Source organism: Lepidochelys kempii, chromosome 1 (genome assembly GCF_965140285.1).
Source record: "Lepidochelys kempii isolate rLepKem1 chromosome 1, rLepKem1.hap1, whole genome shotgun sequence".
NCBI lineage: Eukaryota > Metazoa > Chordata > Testudines > Cheloniidae > Lepidochelys > Lepidochelys kempii.
In genome coordinates, this window is record NC_136380.1 from 102,269,506 (window position 1) to 102,290,484 (window position 20,979).

A 20,979-nucleotide genomic window follows, 5' to 3' on the forward strand; every position below is an offset into this window, starting at 1 on the left:
GTATTTATGATTTTGTCCACATGAAACTTCAGGATACCTTGACTTTATAAAGCTATTTCCACTCATTTTATTAATGGGTTTTTGATCAATGTTCCCAATTTACATATTTTGATATATACTAAATATCTAGGGCAGCTGATGAAAAGTCACTCTAAAAATTTACTGTTTGGGGATTACACCATCATTAAATAATTTATCCACTCTAAGAGTTTAACATTCTCTTCACTGAATGAACAGTAAAAGTGTCCATAATATTGATTCATCCAGCCCAGTTCTCTTCAAATACATCATATTATTGTAGTGGAGAGTGCTGGTGGCTGCCAGCAAACTTGACTTTGAACTGTGGGCAATCACAGACCTCGCTGAAACTGATGGATGTACTAGATGACCTTCATTCAGACTAAATGGAAGAAGCAATTAAGCTCCTTTATGAAGTAAGATAGCTGGAGACAATGGAAGCCACTGCATACATTTTTAACTAATGAACATTGGAAATGGTGACCCTGTGCTCACAAAGCTTTTGTGAAGGCAAAATAGCAAGTTTCAGTTCCCACACTGATTCTTATTCATGCCCATTGGTAGGCCCATTTCTGCTCTGTTTTTTTTCTTAGGCACGTGTATATGTGGTGAATGCACATGCCATGACATGGACCCAACTGGTGACTGGGGAGATATTCATGGAGATACCTGTGAGTGCGATGAAAGAAACTGCAAGGCAGTGTATGACAGATATTCTGATGACTTCTGTTCAGGTAAGGGGCATATGTAAATGTAAACAAGATGTCTGAATTTAATTTTGGAAGAAGGAATGTCCAGTTGGCTTGCTCTTACTCCTCATTCTGTTTCTTTAGTGTAATTTTTGCTCAGCTGACACTAGGGCTCAGACTCTAATTATTTTATCGGAAGTAGATAATTTTTTTCTAAATAAAAAACCATGCTATTTTGTGAAACATTTAAATGAAATGAAAAATCTTTCATCTTTATTTTTTCCACAAAACATACTTTTTGACCAGTTTTTCTAAATATGAACTAAGGAGCCCAACTGTAAGCACCCATTTGCGTTATGCTAAGTACATCGTGTTCAACATAGCACAAACTGAACAATTTGAAGAATGACTGAAGCTGTTAATTTTGGATATACTCTACCACACAGATTGAAACTTGCAAATGAAGACAGAGGGGGGAAAATAAAGGAAAAACTAAAAGAATCCACATTTGTTATAAATGCAAGGTGGCTGGTAGAACATAAAAAAGTGGTATGGTAGTGACTATAGCATCAGTACAGGAAATATGTGTTCTTATTAAATGCTGTTGATTCTACCCCTGAACTGTACCTTGCTGCCCCTCAGAATATTGGATCCAAGATACTCAAGATGCCATTCAAGAATGCAGGGTATAACAAGAAGGTCTTTTCTATTTGCTAAGATAAGAAAATAAAATGGGAAAAGATGAGAGCATTTCTGCAGAGCAGTCATCTAGAACTTTAGCTGTATGGGTGCTCAGCACATTATTTTAATTGTTGTTGAGAAAGATTAACATCTAACACAATCCTAGTTCATTTCTGGAGGTTCAAAAATTCTTCCTCAGCTACCAACATCCTCATGGTATGTTGAGTGAAAAAGAACTGATGCCCCAGCTTCCCAGTGACACTCGGTGGAACACTGGGGAAGATGATGTCTCTTCATTTTTATCCAACTACCATAAATACGATGAAATTAGCACTAAGCATGAGAAGGACTTTGACTAAAACATTGCATGCGTTTTGTGCACCAAGGCACTCTACAGAAGCACACATCTTGCAAAAGCAACTGAATGCATCTTCAAAGGGACTTGACAGATTAAAGTCTGACACTAATATTGCAGTGTTCTCTGGAAATCTGACTTGACCTAATTAAGAAAAAAAATTGGAACCACACAAGAACAAAATAATTTTTAAAAATAGCTTCTGAAAAGTTTATAGTCCCACTTCCCAGCATGATTGATCCCAAATCAAAAGATCATAGAAGGAGCCTAAAACAGTAAGAGGAGGCTGAAACTGAGATGATGAAATTAACCCTCAGGTCCTTTCTTCTCTACTAATGATAAATATGAAGATCCAGGTTTTTTAACCACAACTATGTTTGAAAAAGAATGTTGGGACTAGAACTGGTCAGGAAAGGAGAAAAAAAGATCTGTATTTCTGAAAATGTTTTATGACTTTTTTTCTTCCCACTTTTTTGGTTGAAATTTTGCTCAGCTCTAAGTGTTTAACACATAAACAGAAAACAGGACAATTGAATTCAGGATATTGTCCATTTTTAAGACTTACTACTATCAGCATCAATTGAGTTTTACCACAGTGGGATTGATTTGATTGAACCTTTGTTATATTCCACTTGGAGAAAAAAGCAAATGATTTGTAAAAGTGTATCAGTAGCTAAGGTAAATACAAAAGAGGGTTATGCCTAACTAGATTACGGGTTTGCATTTGTGTTCTTATATTCAAGGCCTTGTTTACACAAATTGTGCAAACCCCTAGCTTAGACACAGTGCACCAATGTAAACTGACTTTCAGTAGTGTGACTTACCCCAGTTCAAACGAGGGTACTTTGCATCTGTGTAAGTCATTGCCAAAACCCATAATGTGGGAAAGCACTTAAAACATTCAAGCTGTAAATTCTGGACAATATATTTACTGTTTTATGTCTGCAGAAAAACAGCGCTTACAAAGTGAATCACAAAGCATATGTCCTATGTTTCATTTCAAAATGTTACTTTTTTAGGTTTTAACAAGTTTTTTTTCAGTGTTTTAGTACAAAATCTACGGGGGTTTATTTAGATTGGGGAAAATCCAGGCAAAATGTCAAACCTGATAGACAATAAAGGGAGCTGAGCTGGTTCAAAAGTTTCTCATGTTGTTCTGCTGCCTAATTGATAGAGGCAGGAAACCTTTCCTGTCCAGATTACTGGACTGGAATCATAGAAACACTGTTGCAGATAAGAATTTTACTCTGACTGAATGAAATGCCAACAGTCATTTCAAAGACTTTATACCATTGGAATTGGGAGCCCTGCTGCTAAGGCTTAACATCACAGAAGGGTAGCTCCCTTCAGAGATTTCACATTGCCTGGGGGTGATTGGCAATTTACAGTACTTCAAGTTGCCAACTGGATGTCCTCTTTTAAAGAGTTTAATGCTGTTTGGTATCTAACTGCATGATCTTCACTTAGAGGTATTCACATTGTCAAGGGACTGTCCTCCTTTAAAGATAATCATGTTAACATCCTGATATAGAAAGCAAAAACAAACAACAAAATGAGCCTTCCCATAGGAAAACATCCATATTCACGTATAGACTATGTGCTGCTGTCTTGTTCGCGCATACACTGCTGTTTTATCAGGAGAGAGTCAATAAAGTGAATTAGCCTTTCAGAGATGCACATCTGGGTCACAGGGGCATATGGCCAATGCTCAGCCTGCCAGCAGGTGCACAAAAACAACAAGGGACCGAAGAGCGGCCTTTGGCATTTTTAAATGAAAAACAATTAACAAACATAAAGAAAAATCACCTCCTGTGCACCTGCAGAACAGCAGCTGGTCTGCTGGCCTTCCTGGAAGCTTAGGGAGCTCCGTGCCCCCCGCCTCCTCTAGTTTTCTGCATATGAACTAGTAAGTGCATAAATTTTAGACTTATAGTATTTGCAATTGTGAATATTTCAATGTAGTCAGACAGGATCTATAAAACATACGTGCTTATAGTTTGCAAGAAGAAAACCAGGATGGGACAGTGGACAAAAGAAGAGTGGGTTGGACTTAAAGCAGTGGGTGGTGACGGACTGAGGTTCTTGGGAGCAGAGCTGGCTAGGGAGCTGGTCTAATGAAACAAGCATTTATGCCCTCTTTCAAACTTTACTCTGCTACTGAAGAAAGATTTTGCTGATTGTCACGGGGCTGCAGTGTGTAATGAGGGGCTTGCCCCCTTTTCAAATCATGACATCATATCAGACACAGGCCCACTGAGTCTCCTCTTCTTGCCAGAACATCAGGTCTCATGGCAAATAATCCTCTGTGCTGTACTACTTCTGGCTTCACTCCTGGGGGTGCGGGGGCAGCAGAACAGACAAACAGTCTGGAGCTCTTAGCCTCCTGGCTGGGGCTGACAATAAGAAGTCTGAGGCTTTGGTCCTTGGGGTGGGGCAGAGCAAATCAACAGTCTGTATCAATGATCCCCAGCGGTAACACCTAGTGGCAAGTGCAGGATGGGGGTAAGGGAACCTGGGCCTATCCTACTCCTCTGGGTTCTGACCCAGGGCCCTATGAAGCCAGTGATATCCTTATTGAGGATTCAAGTGTCAGCTCCCAGGTCACTTCCTACCTTTGAGTCTCCTGAGGGCTTGTCCTCCACGGGCAGCAGCTTGGTGTCTCTGTTGGCCTCCGTAGCTGGGGGCAGAGGTCCCCTGTACTACTATCATCTGCAGTCTGAGGAGCTGATGGTTCTTCAGCAGGAGACCGCTGCTCCCATCCATCCTCCTCTTCAGCCAGCCCCAACTGAACTGACCAGTTGCTATTTATCTGTTCCTTTTATCGGCAGCATGTGCAGCAGAGGCGAGAGGGCGTGACTCTGATGCTCAAGCTTTCTTCACCCAATGCTTAGAATATTTTGTTCTGTCAGGCATCTGCCCCTTTAAGTGATTGATGGAAGAACCTAGAGATCAAGTTAGAACTTTCTCTGCTGGATGTGCAGAGGAGATTTAATTGGATCTTCAGTCTTGGTCCCTTCCCTCCAGGCTTTCAGATAGCCCATGATGCTGACCAAAAATGAGTGGTTGATGTAGACCAGGGCAAATTGTATTCAGCATTACATAATTTGCATGTCAGTTTTTTAAAGCAGAATATATCATAAAGTAGATCTACTTTTTGAAAATAATTATTTAAATATACTGTAGAAATGTGTGGTTTTGATAAGGGATGAAATGTTGAGTATGCCATGAACTTCATATTCTTTTTCTGTGTGACATGGTATATAATATTGCAATTGTCAGTAAATTGGAAGTTCAGAGTAAGGGTCTTGCACTGCAGTGTGATTTACAATGTGTTTGTATGTGCATTGTGGGTCATGATAGTGTTGAACTGAAAGTGAGTGCAGAACAGAAGGTGTGTGCTGGCAAGACAGAATTCTGACAGTAGTGAGATAAAGCATGGAGAGTGGTGTTGTGTTGAGTGTGAAAGTTGTCTTATGGTTGCCTTGTTGCTAAGGGTTTGTGTTGTTGTGAGAACATACATTTGAGTGTCTTTACCTCTTTGGTTAACAGTCTTGTGTATGAAGATTTATACTATAGATCAGATGCTACAGTATTTTCTAAGAAAGGAAAAATGATTCAATGGTCTAGAAACTATATAACACAAACAGCGTGGCATCCATTATTATTATCTACAGGAAATATTGATTTTTAGGTGCAATGACTTGATTACATTGAACCTCCTTCCATGGTAATTATTTAATAAAAATTGAGTTTTAGAAATTAGAGACTGTGCTTATTATCATTAGACTTTAATGTATCTATTGCCTTGATTGTGACTGACTTAGAAGACTTTAATTCTATTCACTGTAAAGGTCATGGACAGTGTAATTGTGGAAGATGTGATTGTAAAAAAGGATGGACCGGAAAGAAGTGTGAACATCCACGTTCTTGTCCATTGTCAGCTGCGGACAGCTCTAAGAAATGCCAAGGAAGCTCTAATTTACCTTGCTCCGGAAGAGGTAGGTGAAGTTTGTTAGGATCTTTGTCGTGCCCTCATAATCTACTTTTGATTAAAATTTTTCTATTAATATATTTCTTGTTTTAAAGAGCTTGAACTTTCCTCGTTGTGCATGAGTCATGTCTGCATGATTTATATGGTAGGGTGAAGGGAGAATAGGAGAAAGAGTACCTGTTTTTTCTGGCATCTGCTGCATTATACTATATTTCATTTACTTCAGTGTGTTCAGTTTTTGTAGAGGAGATTTCAAGATCCCTGCTATTAGTTCTTTGGTGAGGATATATTTGGAGTATGGGCCTATTCTTGCACCCTCTGCTTGGAGAAAACTCCCACTGAATGAAAGTGCCATGTCCTCAGCTTGTGTAAATTGGTATAACTCTATTGACTTTGATAGACATACTCAGATATGCACCGGCAGAGGATCTGTCCCAGGGACTGCAGGATTGAGCCCTATATAACAGTTGTTCTTGATAGCCATTTTCTAATTGCCTGCTCACTTTTCAGTTGCCTTTTCAAAAGCTTTGACTAAAACCATTATTTATTAACAGACTTTTATAAAATTAAGTATGGAGTTTCAGGTATGCAGTTGGGACAATATAAACATAAATAACATGCAAGAGGGAAAAATCATCTGAAACAGAATGGATTCCATTCATTTTGACTTATCAGAATATGAAATACGATTCTGCTCTTGAGACTAGAATGGCAAATATGATATAGACTTTTTTTAGAATTGGTAATTGAAGTTGTTATGAAGTCTGCCCTCTATAGCATTTGCTGGAAAAGGACTAATGCTGTTTTTGAATTATTGCTCAAACCTTAAATGTCATTTAATTTATGATTGCTTCTTTCCCTAATACTGTCTGCAATAACCAGGGTCAAACAAAGGTCATAAGCTATTCACCCAAGTTAGCAGTGCCACATTGACATTTGCCTACGTTTTTCTTTCACAAATGTATAGCTGTTAATAACAGTTCTTGTGCACAACTAGTTATCTTCTACAAGAACTAGGAATTATCAGCTGCTTTTTATCAGGCTAGGATGGCAGAATGTTGACCTTTTAGCAGAGAAATAGCTGTCACAAGAGGAAGTGCCTTTAGTCGTGCTGGAAAAAAATGTTTTCATTTGGCTGGGTGAGGAGCAGGGCCGGGTCCAGGCATCAGCATTCCAAGCAGGTGCTTGGGGTGGCAGTCAGAAAGGAGCGGCAGAGTTTCTGCGGCGGCGGCAATTCGGCGGCAGCTTCTCCATTCCACCGGCCGCTGTGGTAATTCGGCGGCAGCTTCTCTCTCCCCTGCCGTCTGTGGCGGCAATTTGGCGGTGACAGGTTTTTTCCACTGCTTGCGGTGGCAAAAACGGTAGAGCCGGCCCTGGTTAGGAGTTTTGAATATTACTAATATATTACACATGTGCAGTCAGTTAACAGAAGGAATGTCTATACTGCAATTAAAAACCCACAGCAGGCCCATGCCAGCTGACTTGAGGTCATAGGGCTGTTTAACTGTCGTGTAGACATTTGGGCTTGGGCTGAAGCTCAGGCTTTAGGACCCTATGTGATGGGAGGGTCCCAGAACTTGGGCCTATCATGACCTCAGTTTCCAGTCTGTAAACTGGGGATAATAATACTCCCCTATCTCACAGGGGTGTTGTGAGCATAAAAATCCATTAATGATTGATTGTGAGGTGCTCAGATACTGCACTGAAGAGGGGCATATAAGCATATAGATAGAATAGAATAGCAAGAAAGAACTAGATGCTAGAAGGTGCACGGGAATATGGAGCCTGTAAGGAGGTTTTATGGATGTAACCATGGGATTGCCCATATCATGTGGTAAACTATTCCTGAAATTTAAACGTTATTTTGCTAGAGGACCTGCTCAAACATCTTTAATGTAGCAGGGCTGCTTTCCCAACCCCTTATTGGTATCAGTATGTGATTTAAAGGACACGGTTTTCTTGGAATGTGATACCTTACAAACAATTTAGTTTTTTGAGTAAATTTCTTCTTGAAACCGGGTTGAGTTTTAAGAATATTCAATTTTAATTTTTTGTTGATTTCTCAATCTGTCCCTTTTCAAACTGGATTTTTTTCTCTTGCTCCTGATATCATAGATATCCTGACTGGGATTTTCAATGGAATCAAAAAGAGTTAGGCACCCATTTCCCATTGAATTTCAATTGGACTGGGGCACCTAAATCCCTTAGGCACCTTTAAAAATCCTTGTCTTTGTTCATGGTGTCTGTACATTACTATTTTGGTCACTTCCTTGTAATGTTTCTCTCTTAGCTCGGATACAAGGAAAAAAGAATAAATGTGCACTGCAGTATGTAGGAAATTATGCATACAATATTATAATTTAATGAGAATTTTGTTTAGTAAAACAGTTTATCGCTGGGTTAGAAGAGGGGGCTGGGATTCAGGAGATGTAGCTGCTGTTTGTTACAGTGCCACTCACTGCGTGTCCTTGGAGAACCCACTCTCTGTGCCCCCGTTTCTCTGTTAGTCAGTGGGGATCATGATACTAAACCACTTGTTATAAAACACTTTCATATTTTTGGTAAGAGGTGCTAAATGAGGACAAAATATTATGGTTATTCTTAATACCACTTGTACTACATAGATAATTTACTCCTTAGCCATAACATGTAGAAAACAGGAAGCAGAAAATTGTAATTCATACCCCTTTCATCTTTTATATCAAATACTGATGTGTACTGAGAGTTTCAGGTGGAGAATGTTTAAACATGAGACATTTTGTCATGATGTTGGATTCCTAAGATTGTCCAACTACTTTCTAAGTGGTATTCTCATGATAAATATGAAATGTAAGTTAGAAATGTTTTATAATTCTTCACTTCAGTAATTGCCAAAGTAAACTCAGTTACTGGCTGAGGAGGCATTGAAGAAACATTCCATAAAAGCTTTGGCTGGCCACCTTGAGGTTTTAGCTTATTTTGCAAAACTTTCTGATTTGAAAATAAAAATCAGAAATCTTCCAGAAATTCAACTTTGAATTTTTAAAATCTTGTGTAAAGGACACACAAAGTATGGGCCAGCCCAAGAAAAAAAAGAAAGAAAGGGAAGGGAAGGAAATAAGCCTCTCATAACCCCATATAAAGAGAAAGTACATTGGCTTTACGTTACTTTGTCCGAGACTAATATTCTGCAGGTTTTTAAAAAAATATGTGTATTGTGTATCATCTGTATCATATCATTTTATTTATAGTAGCTGGAAAAAATGGGCAAAAATCATCCCTTCCACAAGAATTACCTATGTAAGGGAATATAAATGTTCCTTAGTGGGAGTGAGGCCACAGTCTCTTGTCATTGAGGGAAGATGCTTGTTTTCTCTTCTCGGTTTCCCTTCCTATAAAATTGGGATATTATATCTCACAGGGATTAAACCAATAACGTTTGTTGAAGTGTTTTGCAATCTTTGAATGAAAAGCAAATTCAAAGTCTTATGTTTTATTTATTATAGACAATTGTGATATGACTATGCCTATTACGACATGCTTTGGACCAGAGTTGTAGCCTAGGGGTGATTATCTGGGCTGCCATGTAGCTGCCCTGAATGTGATTCCTGTTGGTTGTCTCTCAGCTGTCAGTTTTTCAGTTAAGTGAGAAGGCTCCTCAGCTGGGGAAGGATGATTATCTGTTTGTCTTGGGAACAGCCCACACTGCTACAGCTTATATTGCAACACTCATTCATTTCAGGGAGATTTTTCCCTGGGAAATGGTAACTTGCAATGAGGGGTGGTGATCTTGGGCTCATGTGGATTTATTTGTAATCAATTAAACATAGACCATAAAACTCATCCAAGATTACTTTTATAACTCATTGCTAGTTGGATGATTCAGTGGGCCTATATATTTAGTATGTATATTAAAAAAACATGTTTACATACAGTGTAGGCGGCTTTATCAAAGGAGCTTTGATTTTGTTTTTTTAAATTCCAACAGGTCTACGTTTTGGGCTAAGCGCGCACACACAAAAACACACACACACACACACAGACACCTTAGTTATAGCAAACTGCCATTTTTATTATTCAAACATAGTGCAAGTTATTTTCTTGAGTGAGCAGTAATAGAGAGGGCATCAACTGTACAAGATAAGAGAACTCAGCAGCGCTGAGGCATCTCATATGCCTGACACATTCAGAATTTTCAGAATTTAAGCTTTTATTTAATTATAAGGATTCCTATCATCACAATAAGAGAATGAAAGAAAGAGAAAAAGAAGCACAATAAAAGAAAAACTTTTAAACATCTGGAGTAAATAAATCAGGATCTCCCTCTTTTTCCCTAAAGACACCAAGGAAGGAAAAAGGAGTTAAGAAGGAAAATTAATAAACCACAGTTTGATAATTAGACTCAGTAACACTGATGTACAATTAGATTGTAACATTTCAATCTGCCATGCTCTGTCCCAGGAGCAGACCAGGGAAAGAACTATGACTCTGAGTCACAGCTCCCTTCCAGGCTTCCCACTAACTCTAGGGGGAAGCAAACTGCTACTGGAGAACTGACTGGCATGTTGGGAGAGCAGACCAAAGACCACAATTATTCCTCACCCGTGTCAGTCCACTTCTTGCCTACTTCTGTAGATATGTGGGGGAGCAGCAACTCCATGATTCTCTCCCATCTGTGCTCTGACTTGTGATACAGATAACTTTTACTAAGGAGTAAAGGGACATTTCACACCCTCTACATCCTTGCATGCTACTGTAAGGGCAGGTCAAAATTTTGCCCTGGTAATTAGATATCCTCTCAGTTACATCAACCTGATTGTTTTCAACTCCAATAGTTCCTCTCAGATATAAAAGAAGAAAAAAAGCAAATGATAGTATTGGAATTTAGACTCACTAGCACTAACTTCTAAAACTCAGGTTTCAGAGTAGCAGCCGTGTTAGTCTGTATTCACAAAAAGGAAAGGAGTACTTGTGGCACCTTAGAGACTAACCAATTTATTTGAGCATAAGCTTTCGTGAGCTACAGCTCACTTCATCGGATGCATAATTAAAGTGGAAAATGCAGTGAGGATGTTTTTATACACACAGACCATGAAAAAAATGGGTGTTTATCACATCCTCACTGCATTTTCCACTTTAATTATGCAACCGATGAAGTGAGCTGTAGCTCACGAAAGCTTATGCTCAAATAAATTGGTTAGTCTCCAAGGTGCCACAAGTACTCCTTTTCTTTTTTCTAAAACTCAGTCTCTCAAATACCTCCCTTGCAGAGTTATGTCACAGAGGATTTAGTCTCTAGCTGGCCTTATTCACACAGACTCAGTAACACCTCTAATGTTTTATTCACAGTAGCATTTTTTTTATTTTTGGCAAAGTTTCTCAGTGCCAGGGTAATGCTTTTCATAATAAGAGGTTGCACTTTTAAAGAACATTATTGTACAAGGCAATCAGTGTCTGAGTTAAAGGAGAACACACTAAAAAATGAAACTCCACGTCGTAAGGAATGTCAGCACTAAAGGAGGCAGCTTATCCCTATCAGCTTTCTAGAACAAGACTAATGACTTTCATAACTTTATATTGGGGAGCACTCTGAGCTTCTCTCTAAGGTTAAAAACAAGTGTCAAAAATAATTTTAAAAACCTCACAGAAGAGAACTGAAAGCAATAAGGGAATTAGCTTATTTCTGAGGAAAGCAGAGGAGAGCTTCTTTATAATCTGTTTTCTCTAGTCAGTCATCGTGCATGAGGGCAACCATCCTGGTAGTCACCCAAAGACAAACACCTAAGCTTCCTCTTGATATTATCTTTTACTATTTTAATCCCTGTTCTGTAATTATGTTTATTTACTTTAAATGCGTGGTGAAAGAGGCTGTTTGTCTTTATAATTGCAAAAGTCTCCCTCTTGCCTTAATACTGAATTGGATGCCTGAAAAATTAGTTTTCTTATCCAGGAGTACAAAATAAAATAAAAAATAATTATATCAGTTACATTTTCAAAACCCATTTTCAAAAGTTGAAAATCAACGGAGATCAGGCACTCAGGTCACCTAGGAGCTCTTGGAAATTTTACCTGTGGATATTGTATAGAAAACAGTACAAATGCATTTTAATCTCTTATTTAAAAATTACCAGTTGACTGATTCAGTGGAAGAACAACAGTGCTCAGTGCAATATTAAAGATTACTCACAGTGAATTGAGGCAATGAATCAATCACAAGTGTAGCACTCAGCTTCCATAATGCATGGCATTAGCAGAATACAAACCCGCATATTCTGAAATCAAAGTTTAGGGTTAATGGTCAGTGAGTCATATAGTTTAAAGCTATGATGATATACTGTAGCAACTTTCCAGGGTAGGAACAACACCTACCACAATGAAGATCTGATCCTGATTGGGGCTTCTCAGTAGTAACATTGCATAAATATTAAATGCTAGTACCGCAAATAACAATAACAGTCTTTCACAACTCTGACACATGTATCACCAAAGGTTCAATTCATTTAAAATGTTCTGCAACTTCCAATGAGTTTTACAGGGCATATCATTTTCTGAATCATCTCCATACACAAAATGATATGAACAGATTTATACTACACTGGAAGCAGATGCAGTTATGGAATTGACTCTTTTGAGCTTTGAATAGGTGATCTGCATTGATGCTTGCAAGTATTGTTGCAAATGAGGCAAAGTGATTGCCACATGAAAATATAGGCTACATCCTCAGTTGGTGAAAGTCGAGAGTTGTAACACCATTGCAATCAGTGGAATTATGCTGATTTACACCAGTTGAGGATCTGGCTCAATGTATTTACAATTTTTTCCACAATTTGATCCATGCCGACAGTGATACAGAAATAGAAACTTATCACAGTATCACAGTAACGTAGTCAATTTAATATATTCAGCTTGATGGGATACAAATGTTTTTTATAACATCATAACATGTTTAACATTAAAAAACAAATTTATACATTTGGTGAAATTGTGGAGCTCTGCATAATATAGTTAATTTATGGGCATTTCTATGGCACTCATTCTTGTAGTGTCTGAACATGAATTAAATCTGACCATGCCTCTGTGAGGTAGGAAAGTACCATTATCCGGATTTTACAGACAGGAATAGAAAGAATAAATATCTTGCAAAAGTTCACAAAGAATAACTGTGGTAAGACCAGCGAGTTGAACCTCAATCACTTTGAACTCCCGTTCTGTGCCTGAACCATGGGATTTATTCTATTCTAAACCTACTTCTGCATTCAGATCCTTATTAAAGAATAAATAAAGGTAATGTTTGTACTTTTGCCCTCTTTGCTTGGGTATTACCAGATAAAACAAACAAAAATCCCAGACTAATAAAGTCTCAGGCTGTCAGTCCCGCAAGGTGGGGCTCAGGCTGTCAGCCCCAGGCAGAAGGGCTTGGGCGAAAAGCAACACCAAGCAGCTTGGGCCAGCCCTGTGTGCGGCTGGCCCAAGATGACTGGTGTTGCTGATTACCCGGTGTCCCATTTTCAGTTTAGGTGAAATATGGTCACCCTAATATTACTGTGACATTCTATACCTTTGGGGAGCATCCTGGAACTCCCATATTCCTCATTTTTATATAATCATGATCTTGCATATAAAGCATGCCTTGTAAGATATTGGAGAAAGGTTCTGATCTGCTGAAAGTCATTTCTCTATCCATATATGTGTATCATTAACGCATATGAAGTTATGAGAATTGTGTTGTATAGTGGTCACGAAAACATGTTGTAAGTTGGGGAATGAGACAGATATTAGCTCCCCAGAGGCAACAGCAAGGAAAGTAGCCAACACCCGGATGGGGTGTTAAACAACCCATCAACAGCCATTGTCCAGCAAGGGAGCAACAATTCAATGACTCACGGGCACGAGGTCACACCAGCGGAATTGCTCAACCTTGCCTGCCTGGAGACTCAGCAATTCCCCCAGACATGCCTGGACTTGTGCTCCCCAAGCACATGGGACTGAGGTTATAAAACAGTCACAGTGGCCACATGCAGGTGCCTTTCTCCTTCACCCACCTATGCTGCAAGAAACAAAGACACTGACAAGAAGACTGAAGACTCCAACAGACGATACTGGCCCAGATTTAAGGGACAAATCTGTATATTAAGGACTGCAATATCCAGTGGGGGTGAGAAAAACTGCTTACTCTAGATGCTGCCCAGTCTAATAGGGTTGAGAGTTTAGACTGCGTGTCTATATTTTATTTCTTTTGGTAACTAACTCTGACTTTTTGCCTATAACTTAATATCCCTTAAAATCTATTTTTATAGTCAATAAATTTGTTTAACTGTTTATCTTTACCAGTGAGTTTGCATGAAGTGTCTGGCAAATCTGCTCAGGTTTTGCAAAGGCTGGTGTATTTCCACTTTCCATTGATGACGTGGTGAACCAATTAATAAATGTGCACTACTCATCTTGAGCAGTGCAAGACGGTATATTCCTGAGGTACAGTGCTAGGAGTTGGGGGGATTTGGCTCTGATGCCTTTCTCTGTGTGATTCATGAGTGGCTCTGGGAGCATTCATTCAATCTTGCTGGCTGTGGGGCTCCACGCGCTGTTGTGCTGAGTGATAACAGCACCTGGAGGGGTTTGCTGCTGGGAAATAGCAAGGCATTGTGAAAGACAGCCCAGGCTGGAGAGAGTTAAGGGAGCACAGCGGACCCACAGTCCCAGGCTGCATCCCAGGGATCCTGTCACAATTACCTCACCTAACTTGTCCCTCTAATATCTTGGGACTGACATGCTTACAGCTACACTCTTCTTTCAACAGCTGGCTTCTGAACACAGTCTATTCTGTAATCTAGCCCTGATAAACTATTCTTAACTCATATCAGGCAGTTAAAATCAGTAGGAGACTCCACAATTGTTGTTTCCTAAATGTTGATTGTTCCATGATTACCAGTAGGTCTTGTGCCATGATTGGCTTTCTCATTTGCGCACACTGCTCAACAGTTAGCTGAACCATGGCGTCCTGTCAAAACCAGGCAGAGAGCTGCAGAGCACAATACAAAACATATGACAAAAACCAATATGTATTGTATTTGACACAGCTTTGATGTAAAAGAAAGTGTCAACACTTATTTGACATATGGCACAGATGTACAGTCTAAGTTTGGCATGGTACTGTGCACTTGTACACTATGGGTAACATTTTCAAAAGTGCCTAAACACAATTTGACTTAGGGGCTTTTGAAAAATCAGTACTGTATTAATACAGTATAATAGCCCACAGTCTTATGCTGGCATTATAGCCTCTGTAATCTGTGCTGTTTACATTTGAAAGAACATAGTTGGTACTCAAAAACTCAAGGCAAAGATTCGCATAAGTGGATGCTGCAAGTGCTATACTTGGAAGCAGACTTGCAATTTTGGAACATTTCCCTGTAGTGACTTGTTATAAATATCATAATTGCCATTACCTAATCAAAGAGTGGACTGACACTAATTTCTGTTAGACTGCCTTCTGAATCCTTGACTATTCTGTCTCTTCCATTTGATTTGATAGTGAGCTGAATATAGCTGTGGAATACTTCAACATCTTTGATGGATGGCGGGTGCTTGCAGTCTAGAAGAGGAGTATATTGTTGAGAATGCTTAATTAAAAACTGTATTTCATTGCAAGCCTCCCACAAGCTAAAAACATTGTTACACCAATGTTTTTAGCTCGTGGGAGGCTTGCAATGGAGTTTCTTTCCTTTCGCACAGAATGTGCTATAATGATTTAGGAGTACTTATGGCACCTTAGAGACTAACAAATGTATTTGAGCATAAGCTTTCAGCTTTCAGCTTAGGCTGAAATTGTGGAAAAGCAGCACCACTTGCCCCATAACCTCAGCCATGCAGAACACAATGCCATCCACAGCCTCAGAAACAACTCTGACATCATAATCAAAAAGGCTGAGAAAGGAGGTGCTGTCGTCATCATGAATAGGTCAGAATATGAATGAGAGGCTGCTAGGCAGCTCGCTAACACCACATTCTACAGGCCATTACCCTCTGATCCCACTGAGGGTTACCAAAACAAACTACACCATCTGCTCAAGAAACTCCCTGAAAAAGCACAAGAACAAATCCGCACAGTCACACCCCTAGAATCCCGAGAAGGGGTATTCTATCTGCTACCCAAGATCCGTAAACCTGGAAGTCCTGGACGCCTCATCATCTCAGGCATTGGCACCCTGACAGCAGGATTGTTTGGCTATGTAGACTCCCTCCTCAGGCCCTACGCTACCAGCACTCACAGCTGTCTTCGAGACACCACTGACTTCCTGAGGAAACTACAATCAATCCGGTGATCTTCCAGAAAACACCATCCTAGCCACTATGGATGTAGAAGCCCTCTACACCAACATTGCACACACAGATGGACTACAAGCTGTCAGGAACAGTATCCCCTATAATGTCACGGCAAACCTGGTGACTGAACTTTGTGACTTTGTCCTCACCCACAACTATTTCACATTTGGGGACAATGTATACCTTCAAATCAGCGGCACTGCTATGGGTACCCGCATAGCCCCACAGTATGCCAACATTTTTATGGCGGACTTAGAACAACGTTTACTCAGCTCTTCTCCCCTAATGCCCCTACTCTAATTGCGCTACATTGATGACATCTTCATCATCTGGACCCATGGAAAAGAAGCTCTTGAGGAATTCCACCATGATTTCAACAATTTCCATTCCACCATCAACCTCAGCCTGGACCAGTCCACACAAGAGATCCACTTCCTGGACACTACAGTGCTAATAAGCGATGGTCACATAAACACCACCCTATATCAGAAACCTACTGACCGCTATACTTACCTACATGCCTCCAGCTTTCATCCAGACCATACCACACGATCCATTGTCTACAGCCAAGCTCTACAATACAACCCGTCAGACAGAGACAAACACCTACAAGAAGTCTATCAAGCATTCTTACAACTACAATACCCACCTGCTGAAGTGAAGAAACAGATTGACAGAGCCAGAAGAGTACCCAGAAGTCACCTACTACAGGACAGGCCCAACAAAGAAAGTAACAGAATGCCACTAGCCGTCACCTTCATCCCCAACTAAAACCTCTCCAGCGCATCATCAAGGATCTACAACCTGTCCTGAAGGACGATCCCTCACTCTCACAGATCTTGGGAGACAGGCCAGTCCTCGCTTACAGACAGCCCCCCAACCTGAAGCAAATACTCACCAGCAACCACACACCATACAACAAAAACACTAACCCAGGAACCTATCCTTGCAACAAAGCCTGTTGCCAATTCTGTCCACATATCTATTCAAGGGACGTCATCACAGGACCTAATCACATCAGCCACACTATCAGAGGCTCATTCACTTGCACATCTACCAATGTGATATATGCCATCATGTGCCAGCAATGCCCCTCTGTCATGTACATTGGCCAAACCAGACAGTCTCTATGCAAAAGAATAAATGGACACAAATCAGACATCAAGAATTATAACATTCAAAAACCAGTCAGAGAACACCTCAACCTCCCAGGACACTCAATTACAGACCTAAAAGTCGCAATTATTCAACAAAAAAAACTTCAAAAACAGACTCCAATGAGAAACTGCAGAACTGGAATTAATTTGCAAACTGGATACCATTAAATTAGGCTTGAATAAAGACTGGGAGTGGATGAGTCATTACACAAACTAAAAACTATTTCCCCATGCTAATTTCCCCCCTACTGTTACTCACATTTTCTTGTCAATTGTTTGAAATCGGCCATCCTGATTATCACTACAAACGTTTTTTTTCTCCTGCTGATAATAGGCCACCTTAATCGATTAGTCTCATTAGAGTTGGTATGGCAACCCTCATTTTTTCCATGTTCTCTGTATATATATATATATCTTCCTACTGTATTTTCCATTGCATGCATCCGATGAAGTGGGCTTTAGCCCACAAAAGCTTATGCTCAAATAAATTTGTTAGGCTCTAAGGTGCCACAAGTCCTCCTCGTACTTTTTGCTGATACAGACTTACACAGCTACCACTCTGAAAGCTATACTGATTTGTGAATGAGACTCTTACAAGTAGGACACTAACATGAGTGCTTCCTGTTGGAGAAGATCTCCCTAAGCTTAATTTAAAAAATAATAGTGCATTAAGTTTATATAAATGCTTGATCCTGCTTCGGCTCACTTAAGAAGCTCTACCTGGCTTGACGTCAGGATTTATAAACATAGAATCATAGAATCATAGAATCATAGAATATCAGGGTTGGAAGGGACCCCAGAAGGTCATCTAGTCCAACCCCCTGCTCGAAGCAGGACCAATTCCCAGTTAAATCATCCCAGCCAGGGCTTTGTCAAGCCTGACCTTAAAAACCTCTAAGGAAGGAGATTCTACCACCTCCCTAGGTAACGCATTCCAGTGTTTCACCATCCTCTTAGTGAAAAAGTTTTTCCTAATATCCAATCTAAACCTCCCCCACTGCAACTTGAGACCATTACTCCTCGTTCTGTCATCTGCTACCATTGAGAACAGTCTAGAGCCATCCTCTTTGGAACCCCCTTTCAGGTAGTTGAAAGCAGCTATCAAATCCCCCCTCATTCTTCTCTTCTGCAGGCTAAACAATCCCAGCTCCCTCAGCCTCTCCTCATAACTCATGTGTTCCAGTCCCCTAATCATTTTTGTTGCCCTTCGCTGGACTCTCTCCAATTTATCCACATCCTTCTTGAAGTGTGGGGCCCAAAACTGGACACAGTACTCCAGATGAGGCCTCACCAATGTCGAATAGAGGGGAACGATCACGTCCCTTGATCTGCTCGCTATGCCCCTACGTATACATCCCAAAATGCCATTGGCCTTCTTGGCAACAAGGGCACACTGCTGACTCATATCCAGCTTCTCGTCCACTGTCACCCCTAGGTCCTTTTCCACAGAACTGCTGCCTAGCCATTCGGTCCCTAGTCTGTAGTTGTGCATTGGGTTCTTCCGTCCTAAGTGCAGGACCCTGCACTTATCCTTATTGAACCTCATCAGATTTCTTTTGGCCCAATCCTCCAATTTGTCTAGGTCCTTCTGTATCCTATCCCTCCCCTCCAGCGTATCTACCACTCCTCCCAGTTTAGTATCATCCACAAATTTGCTGAGAGTGCAATCCACACCATCCTCCAGATCATTTATGAAGATATTGAACAAAACCGGCCCCAGGACCGACCCTTGGGGCACTCCACTTGATACCGGCTGCCAACTAGACATGGAGCCATTGATCACTACCCGTTGAGCCCGACAATCTAGCCAGCTTTCTACCCACCTTATAGTGCATTCATCCAGCCCATACTTCCTTAACTTGCTGACAAGAATACTGTGGGAGACCGTGTCAAAAGCTTTGCTAAAGTCAAGAAACAATACATCCTGAATAGTTTCAAAGATACAAGAGTGAAATAACCCTAAGACTGAAATATCCCTTAGGATAACAGGAAAAATTGCTCAAAGGTAGGTTTATGTGTAACCCTTGTGCCATTCCAGGTATTCAAATTAAAAGAGGCTTTACAGTAGTTTTAAGTGCTGCCCATCTGGTGGGTGGCTCACCTGATGAAGAAATGCCTGAGGTATTTTTGGTTGGCTCACATAGTACAAGGCATTCCAAAAGGAATGAAAAGCAAAAGGCAAAAAAACAAACAAAAAAAGAGCGAGTGAGTGTGTGCACAAACACATTGGCTAGATTCCAATTAATTACTGCAGCTTATGGAAAATAATAAATGTATTCAACATGATATAAAACTGTTTGGTTCTATTTTACATCTAAACAGGGGAAATAAAGGACCATTTTTTCAAAATTTGTTTCCACATGCACTTGTCTATTTTGTGGAATCAATTTGGTTAACAATTATATGAGGAAACTTGCATGTGCAAAAGCAAAGTTGGCAATTGGATGTGCACAGCTTAGTATTTTTAAGTGCAAGTATGATTTTGTACATGAAATTACCAGCACTGGAAAAATGAAGTCAGATCAGTCTGTTAAATCTACGTGCAAGGCAGTGCATATCTATGCAGTTGTCATCAAAAGGGGATGTAATGGATATACTACATATTATAACATTTTACCACATTATGAATAAAATGAATAGAGAATATTTGTGACCTGGAATGCCTGCTGGTGTTGTCCAAATATAAGTCCTTGTACTGAAGATCTTCTTACTTTATAGAACTAACCATCAGGTTTTCTAGAGCTATATTGGCCATATCCTGCCCTGTAGTGTGTTGATGTGGCATTAAGAGAAGAAGTTATAGGAAGAACCTCTTCACTCCTTCCTCTTGTACAGCAGCAAGCAGGATACCTAACTTGCCCTGAAGGGGAGAGGTGTGGCCACACCAATCTCAGTGTCCCCTAGCCAGTTAGCACATATGCTGTGGCCTTTTCAGTGGAGCAGCCATGGGTGAATCACACCATGCATCCCTCCAGCATTCTAGGCCAGCAAGATTCTAGATGCAGCAGACACGCAGGGTAGTGACTCTTCTCCCATTCATAGCACTACCCAGAGCAGGATTTTACTCTATATCTTCATCTTCCTCCTGCTTAATCATTGCTTTGAAAAGGCATACTAATTTTCCTGCTTTCACTACCCCCAAACCATTTCTTATAATAACTTAATAGTTTCTTCTTAAGAGAGTCTGAGGTTTACCACTTCAACAAATTCTACGTCTAACTAACAAGCCAGAGAATTCCATCATGTAAATACAAAAAGAAAAGGAGTACTAGTGGCACCTTAGAGACTAACAAATTTATTTGAGCATGAGCTTTCATGAGCTACAGCGCGCTTCACCGGAGCTGTAGCTCATGAAAGCTTATGCTCAAATAAATTTGTTAGTCTCTAAGGTGCCACTAGCTAGTACTCCTTTTCCTTTTGCGAATACAGACTAACATGGCTGCTACTCTGAAACCCATCATGTAAATGGTTCACCTTCCTTTATAACAATGGCAGCAAACATTCAGGAAAAGGTTCAGCTCCATCCCCGAATCTGATTTCGGTTAGCATGACTGAAGAACAATTAATAGATTCCTAAACTACAGCAATAACAGGAGCAGAGGTGTTAATCCTGAAGTCCTCACTAGAACAGGTGTTAAAATCAGGGCCGGATTAACCTTTCGTGAACTTGGTGCCAAACATATTTTTGGGGCCCCATTTAGTTGTTATGGGTTCCTTCTGAGTGTGAGGCTGGTGCGGTGATGCCATTGACACCATAGTTTACCTGGTACTAAATCTCAGAGACAT

At 40.2% G+C, this 20,979-nt stretch overlaps 1 protein-coding gene across 2 annotated transcripts in view; it reads left to right on the top strand.

The window, feature by feature from the left end:
• ITGBL1 (integrin subunit beta like 1) overlaps positions 1 to 20,979 on the top strand; it is a 250,965-nt gene that overhangs the window by 133,350 nt on the left and 96,636 nt on the right. For both annotated transcript variants that reach the window (XM_073349140.1, XM_073349157.1), the window contains exons 7-8: positions 612 to 752; positions 5,595 to 5,741. In XM_073349140.1, the coding sequence (XP_073205241.1) occupies positions 612 to 752; positions 5,595 to 5,741 (288 nt within the window). The remainder of the gene's footprint in view (positions 1 to 611; positions 753 to 5,594; positions 5,742 to 20,979) is intronic.